Genomic DNA, 21,316 nt, shown 5'->3' with positions numbered 1-21,316 from the left:
GAAAGAATACTATTGGATTGTGTGTGCCACTTAACTCACTTTGAAGTATCTGCAGCTACAGATTGACTTTAATAGTACTATTTACTTGCCTTTGCAAGTCATGCTTTTCAGAATGTCTGTTTTTATGCTGCTGAATGTTACAAAACTTTTGCAAAGTGCTGTGCATTGAAGCACTTGAAATGGGCATTACCGTAGGTAGTACAACTGATCAATCATAACCTCAAAGCAAGAAAACAATGAGATTGCATAAAGAATTTCTCTTTGTCTTCCCTTTTTCCTGTTCTTCCTGCTCCTCCTAATCTTTTGGAAAGGCATGAAAACCAAGGAAAGGAATTTGCAATGAAACAAGAAGACAAGGAAGGGTTGGAAACAAGGGAAGATCACAAAATGATAAAAATAAATACTTCCTTATTGTAGAAAAACTTAATATTTTACATTTTTTCATATGTAGTGTTCATATTTTCATGTTTAAAGTTATCACTGGCAATTAAGAGTTTGCAGTCATTGGTGTTTCAAAGGAATCCTTTTCTCTTTTGAATTAGTAAGATTGTATTAAATAGTGGATTTCTAAAACAGTTTTGAGAGCAGCCATACTGATATTTTTTTTATGATTATCTTCTTAGAAGAGCGCATGGTAGGTTGCTAACGTTAAGAGCAGTTGCAAGGCTAAACAAAATGTATTGTTTACATCTTAAAGTGGTCCATACCTACTGCTGTGGACTCTTACGCATTTTAGAATGAGAGACAAAGTCAACTTCCCATTGTTACTATTTTAATTGTAAATCCTTACAGCTCCTAAAGGAACATGTGGAATATCTTTCAAGTCATCCGTCAAGTTTCGATTCGGGTTAATTTCCATTTTACCATATTTTTGATTTTTAAAATAAGAAGTATAAAATACCTATTTGACATAGATTTTTCTTTTATTAGATAAATAAAAAGGAAGGTGCTAAAGCATGTTGTTCATTCCATTTAATAATAGTCACAGTGCAGTATCATGTTCTTATCTAATTCACAGTTCAGAGAGGTGTTCTGTCATTTGTCTGAGGGTAAATGGCATTCTTGTTTCGAAAATTGTTCCATCAATGCCTTCTGTTTTTCAAGACAGTTTTCAGATATATTGATAAATAATTGTCAAATGAGTTTTGTAGAATATTAAATTGTGTATTAAATCCACAGAGTCATAAGCATCATTATAATAGTACAGTCACAACATACGACTGCAAGCTTGCTAGTAAGCTTTTTATCCATGGATTGCAATATGCAATATCTTCATACCCAACTTATTCTTAATAATAATTCTCTAGCTTACTGGAACATTAAAGGTTTCTAGGTCCAGTTTTTAATCACTAGGAAGTGGTCCTTTGTGTATTCTAAATGGCTTTATAGTTTTCTAAAGCCTAGTGTTCCCATTTTGTTAATTGGAAAAGCAAAATGGAAATCAAAAATATTGACAAAGAACCACAATTTCTGTGTTCGTAGTGTGAGTTGTGGATTGGTAGTAACTCAACTGCGTAGTGTATAGAGCTATGATTATATCAAATACACTGGTGTAAAAAAGCAAGAGTTTTTTCCTTGATGAGGTACTATATAATATAGAATTATTCAGTCCAAACTCTATGTTAATTTTATCTTCTTTCATAATACAGGGGAAAATATCAAAGGGAAAACTGATAAGGAGAAAATCCTTTTCAGCAACTAAGAATTATTATACCAGAGAAGAAAAGGCAATGGGGATGAAAGAAGTCAGTTGTATTCTTATAATGTTGGTATGAAGTAAGCATTCAGTTCTTGCTTTAAGCTGTTACAGAATGGAAACTGGCTCAGATGGTGTGCTGTCATATGGCTGTTTCTCACGGCACCCTTGTTGGACTCTGAGACCAGCTGCAGCATTTCCACCCACAGGAGGCTCACCTTGAAAAGGAAGCAGAGCTTCCTTGGTGTAGAGATTGTTAGGCTGTTTCCTTCTCTCCTGCTATTCAATACAGTCATGCCAGGACTAAATTAACCATTAGTCATAGTCAACTCATTCAAATTCTCCCTGGCTTGTCTTCCAACATGGCTTCTATGATATAGTATAGCTCTGGCCTGCACAATTGCAAATAGGAACCTGGAAATGAATGCACTGTTTGGATGGTATTTGCAGCTTGAGAAAACAGGTAGCTTGGAATAGTAGCTGTAAAAAGTTAGCAACTGTTTCACGCATCTCCATGGCTTTATAACTGAAATGCCCTGTGATTTTATATGTATTCTTTCAAATACTGTTTTTCTTCAACTTCTGTTCTGGGGTAAAAAAAAAAAAAAAAAAAAAAAGGCTTTGACTTCAGATTACTATTTCAATCTCATCAGTTTATTGAATAAATTCAAAAAAAATTCAGTCTACAGCTCATCTGAGCAGGACACTTTTTTTTTCTTCCTTCCCTCCTTCCTTCCTCCCTTCCTTTCTTTCTTTCTCTTCCTTCCTTCCTTCCTTCCCTCCTTCCCTCTTTCCTTCCTATCTTTCTCTTCCTTCCTTTCTTTCTCTTCCTTTCTTTCTCTTCCTTCCTTTCTTTCTCTTCCTTCCTTTCTTCCTTCCTTCCTTCCTTCCTTCCTTCCTTTCTCTTCCTCCCTCCCCTCCTCCCCTCCTCCCCTCCTCCCCTCCTCCCCTCCTCCCCTCCCTCCTTCCCTCCTTCCCTCCTTCCCTCCTTGCTTTCCCTCCCCTTGAACTTCATAACCAGAGGCATTTCCTCTCTTAACCTTAGTCCCTGTTTGCTTACCAGGAACATAGTGTTTACCTAAATGGAGAGCCAGGGAATCCTTCCATTTAATTTCTCTATCTGACTGAAAAGATACAGAAAAAAATCATATCATCTGCAATCTGCTTAATAATAATCAGACTTTTACATTTATGACTTATATGAATATATTTTTTACTTCTGCTGCCATATATTTACATTTTTAACAGACAATTTTTTTATTTAAGTTCAATTTTTTTTCTTTTTTATTAGTACTTTGTCTCAAAGAAGTATATTAAAGGCTTAAGCCCTCAGCTTTTAGCTCATAGTATTACTGGAGTGATTTTTTTGAGGTGTCATTATCTCAGATGAGATGAGAACACAAAATAGACAGAACTTCATCTTTTGCATTTAAAATTTAACATTTTGAGAATATATTACCAACGGGGTTGTTTTAATTCATGATTTATTAATTTGTTTATCTAACTTGGATTTTTCATTTAAATAAATGCAAAAGAATGGTGGTATATATTACTGTGTGAAAGAAAGAATCATGGAAATACAGGATATTTAAAAATCAATCAATTATAAAATGTTCAGTGAGATTAATATCAAAATAGAATTTTTGTTAGCAAGGTTGGCTTTACAGCTTGGAGACTTTTAAGGCCACTGGAATGGAAGAAAGTAAACCAGAAAACGTGGCTTTGATTTCTTGGCAAGAAGGGATGAAGCTCTGCCAAGAAATGGGTCTGAAGATGATGTTTGTTCTCATGCTTTAAAGCTAATGATAACCATATTAAAAGTGAACATTTTCCTGTAAAGAAAGTGATTTTAATTAAAAAAATAAAAAATAAAAGTGTATGAGGAATACAGGTTCTTGATGTTTCTTTGCAAATACTGCTAAACTCACTTAAATATGAAACAGATCTCCAAAATTAGTATCTGTACATAGCAGCTTTACATTAGTATTCAGTTTACATCATATTTTTCATAATACTTTATTATATTTTTCTTTTGTTTTAGCCATGGATGCAGATGTGAAGAAGGAAAGCCTTTCATCTGTGCAGCAGCTTGGTGTTGAAATGACAGTCAGGTACACGGTATTAAAATATTTCCCTAGTGTATTTCTAGAATTTGTTTTATTTCACAGAATGACTTTAATGATATTTAATCCATTAACTCAGTGTTTTATGCCATCTAAATCTAAAGATAATCTTTTGAGAAAATGAATTCTAACTTTCAGAATAAAAAAGGTATTAGTACATAATTAAATTATCTTTACAAATTATATAGGTTATTGTCCTTGATTGTTGCAAAGGCTAATTGTAACTTGTTAGTAAGATTTACCGCTTAAATTACATTATCCTGAGTTATGTTTCTTTTCCTTCTCACATTACTTCTCTAAATGGTTCTGTTTAGCTAAGCTTAGTTATATGCCATTAACACATTTTATTTTGCTCATAATTTGCAGAGCTATGATGAAAGAAAAGTTAATGTGGCTGTACTTCCACAGATTGTTTTCTTTAGCATTAATATTTGAATTCTGATGCCAATAGTTACATATAAAATATACTTTAATTACATATAAAAATATACTTAGATGGAATTCTAAACAATGTACATGAAGAAAATGAGTCACGTATCATTAGATAGACTTCTTGCTCCTTCCCATCACAGTTGCTAAAACTTTGAATTACAAGGAATTTGGGTAAGAAATTGTAACACTGAGTAGAATAGTCTGTCATTCCCAAATGAAGAACCATAGCTTTTATTTAACCATTTTTTATATATCTACAACATTGTGGTTTTGATGATCAATGCTATGACTGCTTAACTTTTATAGACCTATTAAGTATGAGTTCTTGCTTTTTAGTTTTTTTTTTTTTAACGTACTTAAGCAATTTCAGTTTTTAACTTCTTGTGATAGATATGGAAAATACCTGAACTTGTTAAAAGAACATGCTGAAAATGATCTGTTCTTCATCTTAATGAATTGTGAGCAATTTCTGAAACAACAGCAGACAACTGTGGTATCCTCACTTTGTATCCTTCTTGATTGCAAGTTGTATTGCCTAAGAACGCCATCGGAATTTGAGCTCTCAGTTTGGGTTTTTGATGGTGGTGTTATATGTGTAATATATACTGAAAGCAGAAGAAAAAAGCACTTTCTTTGAAATTTTGTTAAGTTAAAATGCACACCCAATGCACTCCATAAAATATTTGTCATTCTGTTCCATATTTTGTTAAAATTGTGTCTCATTCATTTTTGTCATAAAATTTTTTGGTGTAGGGTCAATATCTCTGTATATGCTAAAGAGTCTGAAGCAATGTACCTTTGAGCATTAATAAATATTTGTGGTACTCCCACAGTACCAATGTTCTGACTTCTGACTCTTTTAGACGTACTATAGAACATTATTTTTTTTAATATAACGATAACCCTTTCCAATAAGCTTTTTTCTTCAAACATTAGACTTAATGTATCTCTATTAAAATATACTTCAGGTATATTAGTCAGAATATACTTTAACTCTTTTTTGAAAGCTTTTATTTTACTTTTTTTTTTCCTTAATCTTTACAACTCTTGTTTTCCTCCTCTTCCCCTACCATTCTCTGTTCCTGTACTGTAGACACACTTGTTTTGGTGTGAGGGTTTTGTATTTACATATTTCTCTAGGGTTTTGGTGTTTTTTTCCTGTTTTGGATCATTTACTTATGGACTGGAAAAGAGTAGACTACAGGGAAAACGGCTTAAATCGTTTTTCTTAATTCAGTTGTAGAGACGGGTGTGTCTCTAGAAAGCTGCTTTCTGTGCAGCTATATTCCTTTGTTCCATCTGTAACAAACAAGCTCTTAACTCTGTATGTTTGGACCTGAGGAATGAGGAAGGCTGCAATTCCTGCATGGCAGTGCAAAGAAGTTTTTTGGCCAAGTTCCTTAACTTTTTTATGCAGACTGCTTGCAGAGACGCTATGCTGGCTATGACTGGTTTGCATCTTCTGTGTTCCTCATAATGTCCGGGGACAGGGAGAAGACTCTAACGTTTCTTCAGCAATTTTCTCGTCTTCTTGTTTCCGCATTTCTCTGGCTACCAAGACTGCATGTGTCTGTAAGAATTTAAAATCTGATCCTTTCTGAAAGATAATTTTGAAAGTTAAAATACATGTTATCAATTTGCCCCCTTTTTAAATTGCATTAAGTTTTCATTAAAGCCCTCTAACTGAATGCATAACCCTGATTTTTTTTTTTTTTCAGAAAAATACAGATTTGCTCAAATGGTTGTTTAAAAGTAGTGAAATAACAGGTGGACTGATGGTAAAGGCAATGTTACCAAGTTTTAAAATTGACAGTAAAATAAACCTTGTCTGTGGCATCAAATTCTGTAGAAAGGTTGCAATACTGTTGCAAGATCTTTTATTAGTAGTAGTATTATTACAATGTGAAGTTTATCCGATTTTCAGTAAAACTCAGTTTTATGATTAAAAACACTAAAATGTATTTATTAAATTTGAAGAATTATGAAGAATTATTACTGAATTCTGAATGCCCAAATTCTGAATGCTTTGCAATTTGAAATTATTAGTATTTTGATCAAGTTTGTAGTATAGGCAGCATGATTTCCATCTTTGATTGCATGTGGAATCATCTATGTAAAACAAAAATCTTTCATCTCTCAGTTTGACTTCATACATTTTCACATTGTCTTGAATGTTTTGACCACAAATTATCAAACAACTTTTTTCTTTACTACAGAATTCTGGGGCATAGGATGCACCATTTAGATTTTGTGCCTCTTCTGTATGCAAGCCTCTGTTAAGACGAGTTGGTCTGTCTTTTCACCTGCAATGACTGTATTACTCTACTCACAACGCCAAGGCCAGCCCTGAGGCTGTTCTGACACAATTAAATTTTGCTCCATTATGTGAATATAATTGTGCCGAACATCATCAGTGCTGAGAATTTAAGTGTCTTCTTCCATACAAGAGCTAGACAGCATTGCAAAGTTGCTGCAGTACTAATGTTCCTTCTAAATACCTAAATGATTTCTCTTTCACAATATATCTTGAAGAAGCAAAGAGAAAACTGAATAATTAACCTATTTGCATAATTTCCACAATGTAAACTAAAATAAAACGTCAAAACATAAATGAGGAATTATCCAGCCATTAGACTGTAATGCTTACTGCCTCAGGAAGGTGGAAAATTCCAAAGGATGTGCACTAACCTTCTAGCACTAAGTCAAAGATTCATTACCTAGAAACCAAACACCGACACCCAAAGCTTTCCATAATGATAACCTCTGTTCCTTTTGCAGCACAAAAAAAAATTTCACTCATACTCACCACACATACTGCAAAGAAACATGCACATAGAAAACAACTTTAAATACAGCAGAAGTTCCACTTTTTATCCACTAGTAAAAGGGAAAAAAATCCAACAAAAATGAGTTGTTATTGTTGTTTGTTTAAAATGCAGCAACATTTTCTCCCTCCCCACTTTGAGAATTAAAGCATACATGCAATAAAGACTTAGATTGTTAATGCAAAGGATTAGTCAATATATGTTTTATAACAGTTTCTAGCTTTGGATTTTCTTTAGTTTACCTACATGTTTCGCAAGACGTCAATGCAATCTTTTTCCATATTTGCTTATTTTATTTCCTATCTCTAAAATAATTGTGATGACTTACCTTACAAGTGTATATATTTTTATATATTATTCTCAGAAAAAAGTAACACACTTCTGTGATCTGTAACCATTTTCCCCAATTTTGTTGTTAATCAGGTGCACCTGCCTATTACCACAGTGGAATCTGGCATCCATCCAGTCTATTTCTGCAGTGCACACTATGTTGAGATGTTGATGAAAGCTGAGTTACCACTTGTCTCCTCTGCCTTCCACATGGCTGGTTTTGCTCCGTCCCAGGTAACTGATGAAATATCAAAGTATCATCAACTTCCTGGTTTAAATCCACAAAATCAAAGATGTTCAGAGTTGAAGTTGGAACTACTATGGTTTTTCTATACACGTGCATGGTGGTTCTGAAACAGCATAAGAGATTGTTGAATGCATAGTGACTTAGGGCATTTTAACGTAAATATTAACTGTCTTCTGTAGAGTAATGACAGTATACTGCAACTGATGATCTTCCATTACAAGTTCATGCAGAAAATCTGATAAAAGTGAGATACTAAAAACTCAGATTTATCGTTAAAAAAATTAGAGTATATTATTCCCCAGAATAATTTTCAATGTTTTCCATGGGGAGGAAATGAGAAATTTGGGACAGGTATGTAACAGAAAGCAGTTCAGTTGATATCAGAACAAAAAATACTTTTTAAGGACTACCATAACTATTACAATCAGGTAAAAAAGATAAAACAAAACAAAAACTTATAATAATGAAATGTTACTAGAGAAGAATATTCTCTAGTTAGTTTTTATTTAGTTAGTTTTTATTTTACGTACTTACTACAGTGCTTTGGAAATACCGAATTCTATGTACAGAATGTTGCTTATAAAGACTACAGTCATGATGAATTCAGCATAAACAGCTTCATGCCAATGCATAGGATATCTCACTGCAGTAAGAGAGCTTACTTCTGTTCCAAGGCAAGAAAAATATGTTTCATCTTATGCCTTTAAAATTCCCTTTTGCCAAGATTTGCAGCGTAAGAGGGGGCAGATGACAACTTTAAATAGTCAGTTTAGGATTTGGTTTTTGAGAAGAGTAACAAATAAGGGATTTTATCTCAACGTAGGAATAATGAGGTGCCTATAATAAGATTCCTGTTCTGGCATTGGAAAACATGCGGAGATGGTCATTCCTTTCTTGACTATTCTTTGGGAACTTATTCTGTACTTTTTTTCATTGTTTGCATTCAATTTGTAATAAACTAGTTATAATTCTAAACTGCTAACAAATTTGTTTTTTTTCATTGAGCATGTTACTGAAGTGCTATTGGTGGGTGCCACTGTATCTGCTATCTGTGATTTTGCTGTTTTAGTGGAGGTTAAAAACAAACCCTGAGTGGTGAAAACAACTCTAATGTATTTAAGTGCCAATGTGCATCAATAAATACCTGAAAGTAGATATCGATGTAATGCCTAGAGTATGGCTTTTTTCATCTGATTGGAATCTTGGTACTTTGCTGCTGCATATTTTTAAATACTTCAAGGAGTGATTAACAGATTTGTGGTCTAGAACTAAACGAAATGTGCTGTACACATTGTAATACAATCTGATTTAGAACTGGAAAAAGGAATTTCTAAATGTGTTCCATCCCCACTTCATTAAATGAAAAGGTATCTTAAGGAAGGGCCTAACATTCATTTATAAGGCAAAAAACACTTCAATTTAAAGGAAAACCTATATTGCACACACCTTCATCACCCTCATTACTCTCTTGACCACATTAAAAAAAAAAAAAAAGGAAAGAAAAGAAAAATCACCTTGTATTTCACTGGACTTGAAGTTTTATGCCTCAATCTCAACAGTTGTCATATATTCAGGTACAATGATATGAACAGATATGATATAAACAGAAGCAGGGTGTGAGATGTAGCATAACTCAGTGAAACTATTTCGAAGCTGTGTTCTTTTGGGGAAGAAAAAGTGATTCTTGGCCTCTTTTGTACTTTTATCCCTTTTATTTTTGTAAGTAGGGTAATGTTATAGGAAAAGGGCATTCGTACAGAAAAATTAGGAGATAATACTGATAAATTAAGACTGAATATCTACAGCAATTTAATTATAATTTTATTCTCACCTAGATTTGTCTGCAATGGATAACTCAATGTTTCTGGAATTATATGGACTGGAGTGAGATCTGTCATTACATTGCTACATGTATTTTCCTTGGTCCTGATTATCAGGTATATATGTGTATTTCTGTGTTCAGACACCTACAGCAAGACATCCTGAAGCATACTGAAGCCCAAGATCTTCAGGTTTTTCTTAAAGTAAGGGTTTCTTTTTGAATTTTTTTTTCAATTGCTGAAGAGAAGCAAAACTCTCTATACTGAAAATTAATATACTACTTAATCTTAAGCACTTACTGAATTTCACCTATTGATTTTAACTGAGTGAAATAACACTAATTTTATTTTCTTCCTGGCAGGAAATTGTGGTTTAGTATTTTCCAGAGAATGGTTTTCCTGCATATTGTCCTGATCACCTCTCCTTGTAAGCAACTTAAATAGCCGCATTAAGTCACTAGGGCATTTGATTCAATTCCGTATATGTGGCCCTGATCTCATTAAAGTACATATTCTTCAGAAGGTTGGGTTTACGCAGTGGTCTCCTTCTGAAGCCTGAAGAGATGTGGCACAAAGCTCAGTGATCTTTGTTATTCTGAACACATGCCAATTACTATACAATCAGCCTTTCTTAGATAATAGACAACTGCATCCTGCCAGTATACTAAAGCAAAAGCACAGCAATCGGGAAAAAACGGTGAACTCAACTTGGAATCTAAGATTTGTTGTTTGTCTTTCTTTCTATTGTGCTGAGTATATATAAGTAAGTCGGGATGAGACCGATACATATTCCTTTGGCAAGATCTTGACATAATATATTTGATACCACCTAAGCTTTACATTAAAATGAAGTCATCAGTTAACAGCAAGTCATTGCAAAATCAGTGACTTTGATCTCTGGTTTAATTATGGTTATTTTGGATATAACTACATCCATTTGACAATGGTAGACTTTTAATTCAATGAATTTGTTAAATTTGTGGCAGCTCTGGATTTTGAAAGTTGTTTGTGCAATTCTTCTGATACAATAATATTCATCCTTCGGGTTATTTCAACTTCCAGAGTGAGTATGTGTGCAGTTTTGTTTATTTTTCTTTTGTGATCCTATATGGGATTTCTGGTCAATGGCAAGTTGAATATGAGTCACCAGTGTGCTGTCACAGCCAACAGGGCCATCCATATCCTGGGTGCATTAGGCACAGCATGTCTAGCCAGTCGAGGGAAGGGATTGTCTTGTTCTGCTCTGCGTTGGTGCGGCCTCACCTCGAGCACTGTGTGCAGTTTTGGGCACCACAGGATAAAAAGGACATAAAAGTGTTAGAGTGTGTCCATAGGAGGGTTACGAAGATGATGAAGGGTCTGGAGGGCAAGACGTGAGGAGCGGCTGAGGCCCCTTGGTTTGTTCAGCCCAGAGCAGAGCAGGCTGAGGGGAGGCCTCATGGCGGCCTGCAGCTCCCTCACGAGGGGAGCGGAGGGGCAGGCGCTGAGCTCTGCTCTCTGGGGACAGCGACAGGACCCGAGGGAATGGCATGGAGCTGGGACAGGGGAGGGTCAGGCTGGGGGTTAGGGAAAGGGTCTGCACCCAGAGGGTGGTCGGGCACTGGGACAGGCTCCCCAGGGAAGTGGTTGATGCCCTATGCCTGTCAGTGTTCAAGAGGCATGAGGACAATGCCCTTAGTATTGTGCTAACTTTTGGTTATCCCTGAAGTGGTCAGGCAGTTGGAGCTGATGATCTGCATAGGTCCCTTCCAACTGAACTATTCTAAATATGAACAATATGTTAGCTTAGTCATTGTTCTTAAAAATGTTTGGTATACAGTCTAATGAGTACATCAGCTTGTTTGACCTGGTTTTGGTCAATATAACTTAAAAACTACTTACTTTTGATGGCATCAATCACAACAGTTGATGTAAATTGTATAAGAGAATTTGTATGTTGTCACCCGTACTATAAACAGACTAGAGATTTGTCATGGTACTGTTGTATTAGTAAGAAATACTGCATATTAATGCATTACTGGAGTATTTACAATTCATTGAGAGCACTGCAGAAAAAGAAGAGTTAATGACATACTTTCACTGTAATCTTGCTTTTGATAGCTCTTAATTTAGCTAAAAAAGAAAAAATCACTCTGTCATTTTATTCAATTTCATCTGTAATATAGGCTTCATGTAGGGTTACCTGGGTTTAACACTTGCGAAGGTGTTGGTGAGTTACCCTTTTGTTGAAATACGAAAATTTAGGTTTGAGTTTTAGCCTGTAATTTCTTAGCACAGCATTCATAAATATTAATTGTTGTAACGGAGCAATTCGCTCAAAAATAGAAGGCTAAACTATTCTAAGAACATAATCCAAGTTTAAAAAACAAGAAAAAATAATAATAAAAAAAACTTTGAGTATTCATTTTATATTTTCTTAAGTAATGTCACATCTTCAACTTCATACTAGCAGTGGTCACTTGCTATATGAAGAAGTCCTGTTGCCTGTTTTCCTTCAAAGAACTGATGGTAATTTGTTTTCAAGCTTCTAACCTGCATTATATTTCATGAAAAAATGATGATCTGATAGCAATACACCTTTGTTGCTATTATCTAATGAGTAGTTACATCTAACTGGTAAAATTAAAAACAAATATTTTTCTTAGTATATAAACATACTTTCATTTGCACATAAAGAAAGAAGGTGGAGACAACTTTGCTGTGAATTAAGATGATGTTATGCCTTTTTCTTTACAAGAATATTTTAGTACCTGATGTTGCCTTTTTAAAGCTCGCTTTATTTTCATTATTTTCATTATTTATTTCATATTTATTCATGATTTATTCATTTATTCATAATTTATTTTCATTCAAAATCTTCATATGTCATACTTTCCAAAAATGATGATTTTTCCAAAAAAGATGAACAACTCCTGTGTGAAAAAACTATTTGTTACCAAGAGTTAAGGAATTACTGGAAGTACCGTCTGGAACCGATATGCTGATTATTTATTTCTAAATATATTAACATATGTGTACTTTAAGTACTCAAGCCATGGCAAGCAGAACAAAACTAACTCTGTTCGGCAGCCTGGAATTCATTACATTTGAGTCATGCATCTTTTTTCTTATCTAATAAATGTTCTCTGTGTGTATTTGTGCAGGAAGAAGCACTCCATGGATTTCGAGTGAGTGATTATCTAGAATACATGGAAAGCCTGGAGCTGATCTACAGACCAGCGCTGCTGAAAGACATGAAGAACATCAGAGTACATAATACATAGATCAAGCAGGATAGACTTTTCCCAGTTTTGTTACATTCTTTAAAAGAATACTGATTATTTGATACATCAATCTGCACTAATATAAGTCAGGCTGTGTAAATGTATATACTGTAAAATAAATAAGGAGGTTTTTCAGAATATAGTTTTTGCAAAAGGACTTCATTTAAATTGGATGACTTACAGTAATCACATTTTCCCAGACAGGCTATATGCATAGCCTCATTTTTATTTGAGAGAAAGCCGCTTCAGAAATCACCTGTAGATTGTTGGAAGTGTCTTAAAATGCCTAGAACCTGCTTCCAGATCAATTCATTATTGTCATATCCTTGTAGCACAGTCCTAAAAACTTCATATATTGTAAGGGTCTGACAAAGTGATTTTTCTTAGAAGCAACTGTTAGTATGTATTCATATGCATGAGAACTGAACAAATGAAAAATAAATTCTCTGTACACAGCCGTTCTGAACACAGCCGTTCTGACTTTGTGGATAAGGTTGAGAAAAGAGTGATCAAATGGATGCAATGAAACAAGACTGATATTCCCTTTTTTTTTTAATAGATGTTTTAAGACATAAAATGATTTATTTGTAACATATAATTCTGGTATGCATAAATGAATGAGAAGTCCCTAAGTAGCCTGCTTTTCATATCTCTGAAAATAATCATCTTTAAAGATTTTGATTTCATTCAAACAGGGAAACACTGATATAAAGTTTCATCTACACTTCCCTTTCATCATCAGTGAAATGCAAGAATTAAGGCTGCTAGAATTAAAGCTGTGTTTTCTAACACTGGTGCAATGTAGGTAAAAGTTTAAAGTTGTTGAAGTTGATTGAAATTCAGTTTCAGAGGAAACGTGTTTTCTTGAAGAGCACTGTATCCCGTTTGCTCTAGGATAGATTTTAGATGTCAGTGGGCAGCTGAGTGAACATTCTAACAGCTTTATTTTCTATATTACGTTATATAACTGTTAAAAAGATATCTAATCCAGGGAAGAAAAAAATATGCAAGACAGAGCAAGCTTCTTTGCAAATACTTAATACTAATCGTAGTGGTCACTGTAGATATTATTTTATGTCTCATTTCTCTTCTTACTCCCTCTACCAGTGAAAAAGTGAATAAAGCACATCCTAGCAATCACCTGCCAAGCTGAAGCTTCCTCTCCTGTCTTGCCTCACACCCTCCACAGTATTTGGAAATTGCTTGTTCTTTTCACTTTGCAAGAATTTTACTTGCTCAGTTCTGTATTTTGGTGGGCTCCTCTGTTAAGGGTTTTTCATCTGTGCTTTCTTCAGTAATAGTAGTGATGTTGCTAAAACACCTGCTCATCTGCCGAGGTAGTTTATCATCTGTGACATCTGATCATCTATGACTTTGTTCTGAAGGCTGGGTTTGTGTTTTGCAATTATTTCACAAATCTGGTGGTCTGACAATTCACTCTGCTTTAGGCATTATGCTTTGTAAATACCAGCAGTATTTCATACCACTCTATATCAACTCTCTTAGGCTAATATGTAGTGCCACTTTCTACATAGCATTTTTCTCTTTCTGGGGTTTTTCAAGGGTAATATCTGATATAGGGCATCTTCACATTGGTGGCGGTTGGGAAGAAGCAGGTAAAGAAAGGCTGTTCTGTTGAGGAAATTTCTACTATAATGGCTTCTGGAGTGTCCAAATCTGGTATCTGATATACCTTGGGAGACGAAAGGAAGAAGAAGGAGGTGAGAACTATCATAATAGAGCCAGCTGTCATCAAACCAAGTGTTCAGGAGTCACGCTGGGATTCAGGACACTCTGCAGTAGCTGTAGAACTGGTTTTAAAGGCTATGTTCACTTCAGAACATTTGGATATTCTTTTGCACTGGTGCAGGGCACCCATCTTTTCTAAAAGTGTCCTGGAATACAACTAGATGACATTTTCTAGATTGTCTATTAATAATTTTATATCACAGCTGTACATAAAAAGGCCAAAAGGCCTCTGGATAGGTTCTAAAACTGGTGCATAACTACTCTGAATAAATTCACTAAGGAATCTTATTCCTGTGTGACGAGTTGGCTCCCAAGCATTTGATTAGGCAATGACTATCATTTTATCTTCCTGGTTAGAGGTGGGAAGCAGTCTGCTTTCAAAAGTGTCACAGTCAGTAGGCAAGTCTTAGATGAAAGTTGACTTAATGGAATAAACCAACTAATGGCTTTAGTGGAGATTTTGCTTTGAGGGCTTCATCGGTATACACCCTCCTATCCCCAAATACTGAATGTATCTTTTTCTTACCAGGTAAGAAATTTCTTCAGATTTCAGTCTAGTTTCAGCCAAAATAATTGTTGCACTACTTCAATCCAGGGTGAAATAGCCTGTTCTTACAGCTACCTTTAAAGAGATTTTTGGTTTTTTTTTTGTAATTACTTCACCTAGAAAGTTCTGTATCTTACAATATCAGATGTTCAGTACCTTGATATTTTCAATGACATTCCTTCTTTATCAAATGAAACAAGATTTAGCTTCTCTAGCAAAAAGTTACTTATCAGCTCTATTCTTATAGGAGTAAGTCTTTGTTGGGTGAAGTATAGAGAGCCAGCATAATTGGTCAACTGTCTGCTGTAGCTACTTTAATAATTAAGCAGGATAAACTCCCCAAATGCATGCTAGTTATGTTTACCAGGTGATGTTGCATAGAGTTAAGCATTAAGAAGTTCTTTATTCAGTTAAAGAACAAAGGAAATTTTGATATTTTATCGACACTTGCAATAACATTCTCTTTACAGAATGTTTGGATTTTCAAAAGTATTTTGATTAGAATTCAGATATAATAAAACATACATTTTTAAAACACCAACAGAAATGACAAGTGTTGAATTTAGACTTACCAATTTCATTCCACACTTTACTGTGAGTTAAACTAAACGCTACTGTGAAATTCTTGAAAAATAACTTCACTGGATAAAATGAATGTGTGAGCACATACACATTCAAATTATAAAACTACATTAGAACCTGCAGTGAATTTCTGTAATTATATGTAACCTGAGAGTGAGCACTACTGACAAAGGTTTTGCCACTAATTTCTGTTTTCCTGACTGTGCATTTCATAAGTTCATGGGTTTAACTTTTTTCCTATCCACAAAAAAAAAATAATGTTTTAAATATTTTTGGACTGCTGTGAACTGTGTTGGCTTACTTACATTGATAAAAGAGGCTGGCAAGTATGAGGAAAGAATTATGACAACAAGTTTTTGCCTGACACCAGGGTCAAAGAATGTTAAGACTCACATAAAATCTATTCTTTTAACCTTAATAACAGTCTCTTTTTAAAAATTTATCTTTTTAAAAAATAAGACTACTGTGTTGGCTTACTTCCCTAAGCAACCAAATGACAAACAACCAGACTGTGAATAAGCACTAGGAAACATACATATATGTGGTTTTAGAAATTCTACACATTTTTAAGGAGATTTTTGATAGTTATTAAGGTATATTATAAAGCTATCAATTCCTTTATCAGCAGCAGGCATTTGTCCAGAAAATTAGCTCCTGTACTATGCATTTGGGTAACCCAGGGACTCTTAACAGCTAAATAGCTACCGCTTTATATTCCTTATCCCCTAAGAAAGAGAGAGGTACTGCAGAGCTGACCCTTAATACCAATGAGTTTCATCAATATTGCATCACATCAATGCAAAGAAGTACAGTACACAATAATCAGAAAGAAGAGTCGAATGCTAATATAAAGCCAACACCCTGAGCACCCAATTACTCAGGCAAAAGCACTTTTTACATTGCCTCCAGCAATTAAATCAGCTGCAGTTTCCCCATCTGTAAAACAGCTTACAATAGCATACAGTCCATGTAGGAGCTGGGATGGTACATTACAGTATTTGTGAAACATTTAATGCATGAAAATGTAAATACTAAATATTAGTACCTGATAATAACATAAAATTCCATTGTGCCCTTATAACAGAAGGGGAACATCGGCACACAGTACTAGGAGACTGAAACAGAGTTTGAAGTGATGGTAGTCAGGGAAACCACTGGCATCTTCTTTGGATCAAGGGCAGTCTAAAAGCAAATGACCATTTAAGCAAGAGATATCTGAAGACATGCTGACATGCCATATTACCTCTGGTTTGAAGGCTCCCTCACCCAGCCTTGCTGGCTTACATATAAATTTCTTCCTTCACTCAACTCCCCATTTCTTTCAGGGAAATAATTAAGCATAGGAAAACTATAAAATAAACAGCCAGAACTAAGACGTAGGCATTTTCTGTCTGCCTCTAAATCTCTCTATATATATTTCCAGTTTCCTTTTCTCTGCTTTCCATCTCGATCATACTTATTTCTCTCAGTCTTTTTCTCTCTCTTATTTTCAGCTTTCATTGTACCCACTCCCCAACATGCCCCAAGTCTAAGCACTGAAGGATAAGAAGTTTTTCCTTGCTTATATCTAACAAGTGTAATTAAATATGGTTTAAAGGAAACATAAGGTGGGGAGGGGGAATGGGGGGACACAGAGGAATACGATACAAACATTACCAACAACAAAAAAACACACAAACAACTAAACAAAGAAGCACAGGAAACACTAAATAAAACCCCAACTTGAATAAGTTGAGAAAGCAATTGTAAGTAGACACATCCCCCAGCTATGCAGTCCTGACCCACTTTCCTACTGCACAGAGCTACCAAACCACTGCTGCCTCCACCTGTCTCTCTCATCACACTAACCTGATTGGAAACATCTATATTATCCCTAAGACAAGGTGTTTCCAGACCACCTCCTTTAGCAGCCTCTGCAGCACGACTCAGCTATTTGGGATGAAACCAGTAATATACAGAAATAATTTTCACCTGGTCATGTCTGCCATGTTGCCTTTTGCCAAGTTATTTTACTTCTGAAAACTTTGTGTATCTATCATCTACCAAAATGTAAGTAATGTTTACTTGTTTTCGTTCAAATGACAGATCTGCAGGTGGAAGCAGTTAGCTTCCTCATTACCGTATATTGTGTTCATGCAACAAGAGGAATACCAGAGCTGAAAGCAAATAGAAAAAAAAAATCCTTTACATTTAGTAGGAAAAAAACACTAGATCAAAGTTAAGACAGTTATACTCTAAATTGTTTTTCATTGTTTTAAGATGTCCAACTCAAACAGCCACTAGGTCAACAGAGAAACAGTCGCAGATCCTCTAAACCATTTTGTGTTTTCTCAAAGTACTGTCCAGCTAATCCACAGCGATATTCCACTGATTTCAAAAGAAGCTGACTTTGGTTAACATCAGACTCAGATTACAGCAGGTCCTTCACTCACTAGTGAGTTAGAGCAGCAGCTCCTGGGGAAGACCGTCAGGGCGTCTTCCAGCAAGACGTGTTATTGGACATCATTACTAAAAAACAACCACTGAGAGCGGTTATATCAAGCGACAGCTCCTAAGGAAACAGGCTTATCCTTATCCACCTGCCCAGAGCAAGGACATGTAGCAGGACTCACACCACTGGCAGGAAACGCAACATACCCAGGGATTTGGGAGAAATGTTAACACCTGCTTTCAGAACACTTCCAGATGACCCGAAAACTGATGGAGTGGTAAATAAAGACCGAGACAAGTAAGTCATAGAGATTTATCTGGGTCAGTTGGTGAAGCAGGCTAATTAGGACACATGATTTTTAATATAGCCAACTGCCAGACCATATATCTCAACCAGGGTTAGCACCGTGTTTAAACATGAAGGACTTTGTTGCGAAAGGCAGGGACAAGGACAAGTTTGCTATCCACAAAGAATCCCATACTGTTGCAACAGAGAAATTTGTGAGTTGTGGCTAAGAAAGGAATCCTAATTTGTGAATAAAGAGATTATGTTCTCTATTTATAACATCAGGAACTATTAAAGAAATATTCCTGTTCCATTCCCTAAACTTCCAGGAAGCATGTGTAAAACTCAGAAGGTTGAGAAAAGAGCTACAAGATGTACTTAAGTAAATGCCATAAACTTAGGGTCCTATCAGGATGAAAAGTAAAGAAGGGGGAACTACAAGCAAAATGCTGAGACACAGACCTGACGAAGCACAAATGGGGACAAGGACAAGGAACAAACCTCCTGGTCACACTATCTGAGGAACTATCAAGCAGCGGGTGTCACTTCCAGGAAAAGCAACATGGACTTCACAGCTGGTACGCTTGTGAGCCAGGGAGGCAGACTGGAAGGGTGCAGAAACTGCAGAGCTCTGCACACCAATGGGGACATGTAAGGAAAACAGGAGCAGAAGGAAAAGAGGTAGGGGGATAGGTAGGAAAGGGCTGGCTATGTGTATGTTTGTCTGGCCAAGCCCTGCGCCTGGTCACCACAGTCTGTCCTATCTTCTATTTCTCTCTCATTAAATCTTTTCCTGACTATCTGTGTGTTTGCACCCTCCTTAATGCCAACTCCTGGCGAGACCTGGATGTGGGTGAGCAAACCTCAGCGCCAGCTGCCGGAGTTGGGCTGGGGAAAGGCACCCTGGCCCGCAGTGCTGGCTGATGCAGCGAGTGGGGTTGGCTGCCACCAGCCACCAGGCGGTGGCCGTGTGGTGTGTCCGGGGGAGTTGTGGATGGAGGGACAAGGGGAGAGTGCGAGTGCTGCATGGGAGCAGTGAGCTCCAAGCTGGACCAGCCGGAGCCCCATGACATGGGTATGAGGGCCTGGCACCTGTGTAGGGATAGTTATTTGTACAAGGACGTTAACTGTCCACTAGAACAGGTTTTCTTTTAAGGTAGTAAATCATCAGATCGATATTAACACTCAAGATCTGGTATTTTGAGATATGTGCTGCTCTAGAACACAGGCCATACTAAAATATGTAATTTGTTCCAAGTTCCACAGCCTGTTTTTCTTAGTTTTATTTCTAGAATATGTATTTTTTAAATTGCATTCATTTATTATTAAATGGGATATGATATTTTCCAGTTATCTTTGATGTATTTTAGGTAAATAACAACAACAAAAGGAGTCTGAATTGGACATATATCTGGGGTAGAACAGCAACAAATAAATAAATAAGAATTTAACAGTAGGTGGTAATGATGGAGCAAATTTCCCATGTCAAATTACAATATATACCACATTGGAGTAGAACTGTAGATACAATTTTAAGTAGCCTGAGCAGATGGAAAATCAAAACTTGTTTAAAATATAACATCATTACATTAGTGTCAGAAGAAGCAACTAGCATTTATTCCCTGTAAGGAAGTCATTTGGAGAGCTGCAAAATTTGTACCATTTCTGCAAATCAGTGAAATATATTCATGACACCTCTTCTGGCATTTTATTTATTAACTGGCTACACCTAAATAGAAAAGGTATAATTCTTGTTTCAAAGCTAGCTTATTGCACCTAGTATCCAATTATTTAAAATGTTATTTCTGGACACATAGCCCATGTGCTTTCAGATTCCACTTTTGATCAAATTCTAAGCTAACACAGAGCAAATCTTTTATTTTCAGATCATGAGTGAGGTACCAGCTTTAGTGCTTCAGCTAACAAGAACTGCTCAAAAAGTTTCATATACTGAGCAGACTGACAGGAAAAAAAAAACACCACCTCTATTCCTCCAACACCAAGCAACCAGTAAATTGAAAAAGCATGATGTTGTTTGATTCTGTTTCAGCAGGAAAAAAAGGAAAAAAGTTTTAAAGCTTAACATACAAATGCACTGGTGCATAGGGAGGTATCAGCATGACTTGAAAAATTAGTTTAGATGGGGTTAAATCGGGCACTGACATTTGACTAATATTTCATCAGGTCGGTTTCCCGCTCAGAAACAGAACGAGACAGGGAGAACACATGAAACTACCTCAGAATGATGAATGGGGAAAGCAGGCATTTTTGTGGTAGATTTTTAAAGAAATGAACAGAGCAAAAATAAAACCTCCAAGGTAAATTAACCATTTGAAAGAAATCAATGTTTATTCTCTCAAAAGCTTTTATCTGCTCTCGGTATTTCCCGTTTCTAAGTCAGAGCCCATCATGGTATCACATTCATCCATGCTGTGGGAACTAGCTTCTTTTAAAATGCACTCTGCTTTATAAATGTTGCTTTATATTAATGCAGACATTCATAAGCCAATACAACAATCCGTATACACAGCAGCATCCCTCTGCATCACAGCTGCAGGTAAGGTCACTGCTGTAAGAAAGCAATATTCCTAATAAAACCTGGAGGCTGAGGGTCTCACCATGCTGGTAAAATGAACATGAATTGAAAGGGGAAGGAGTGCCTAATAACAAAATCCATTTGTCAGCTGTTCTCTAGAGCTGAAGATGAAAGGTTCAACCAAAGCAGGAAAATGCGATGAAAAAAAATCACAGAGAATGTAATCATTTAACTAATTGTGCCCATTTTGTCATATCTGCATTCATCTAATTGAATTGCCCTCTCCTCCAAATTCTTGATTGTTTAGATAAAGTACAGTTTATGGAATTATCAAGACTACCTCCTGCAGCACAATTTTGACTCAGAAGGTGTATTACAAGTATTTCTCAGGTTAACCTCTTCTTGGTTTGTGAAACCCCATGTTAGGAACAGCCCAGTATACTCACCCAC

General features: G+C 35.8%; 1 protein-coding gene and 1 long non-coding RNA gene across 11 annotated transcripts in view; one reads left to right on the top strand and one right to left on the bottom strand.

The window, feature by feature from the left end:
- Nucleotides 1-13,194, top strand: part of TBC1D32 (TBC1 domain family member 32) — a gene marked incomplete at its 5' end in the record, with an annotated part of 87,142 nt that extends 73,948 nt beyond the window's left edge. For 7 of the 10 annotated variants that reach the window (XM_083830634.1, XM_083830637.1, XM_083830636.1 and 4 more), the window contains 6 exons: nucleotides 3,738-3,807; nucleotides 4,642-4,757; nucleotides 5,669-5,823; nucleotides 7,500-7,640; nucleotides 9,489-9,677; nucleotides 12,617-13,194. In XM_083830634.1, the coding sequence (XP_083686760.1) occupies nucleotides 3,738-3,807; nucleotides 4,642-4,757; nucleotides 5,669-5,823; nucleotides 7,500-7,640; nucleotides 9,489-9,677; nucleotides 12,617-12,736 (791 nt within the window). In that variant the 3' untranslated portion in view covers nucleotides 12,737-13,194. Of the gene's footprint in view, nucleotides 1-3,737; nucleotides 3,808-4,641; nucleotides 4,758-5,668; nucleotides 5,824-7,499; nucleotides 7,641-9,488; nucleotides 9,678-9,835; nucleotides 9,901-12,616 lie in introns of those variants that run through there. The other 3 variants (XR_014582144.1, XM_083830638.1, XR_014582145.1) reach the window with 3 other exon arrangements.
- A 1,031-nt stretch (nucleotides 13,195-14,225) lies between these two features.
- LOC310897242 lies at nucleotides 14,226-19,994 on the bottom strand. Its single transcript, XR_014582159.1, has 2 exons — nucleotides 16,660-19,994; nucleotides 14,226-14,429 (listed from the first exon to the last, which is right to left on the bottom strand). It is a non-coding gene; the product is annotated as an uncharacterized lncRNA (long non-coding RNA).
- Between the last annotated feature and the right edge of the window lie 1,322 nt (nucleotides 19,995-21,316).

This window comes from Anser anser (assembly GCF_964211835.1).
Source record: "Anser anser genome assembly, chromosome: 3".
In the NCBI taxonomy this organism is placed as follows: domain Eukaryota; kingdom Metazoa; phylum Chordata; class Aves; order Anseriformes; family Anatidae; genus Anser; species Anser anser.
The sequence above is the reverse complement of the archived record's forward strand: the minus strand, read 5'-3'. Positions and strand labels throughout refer to the sequence as shown.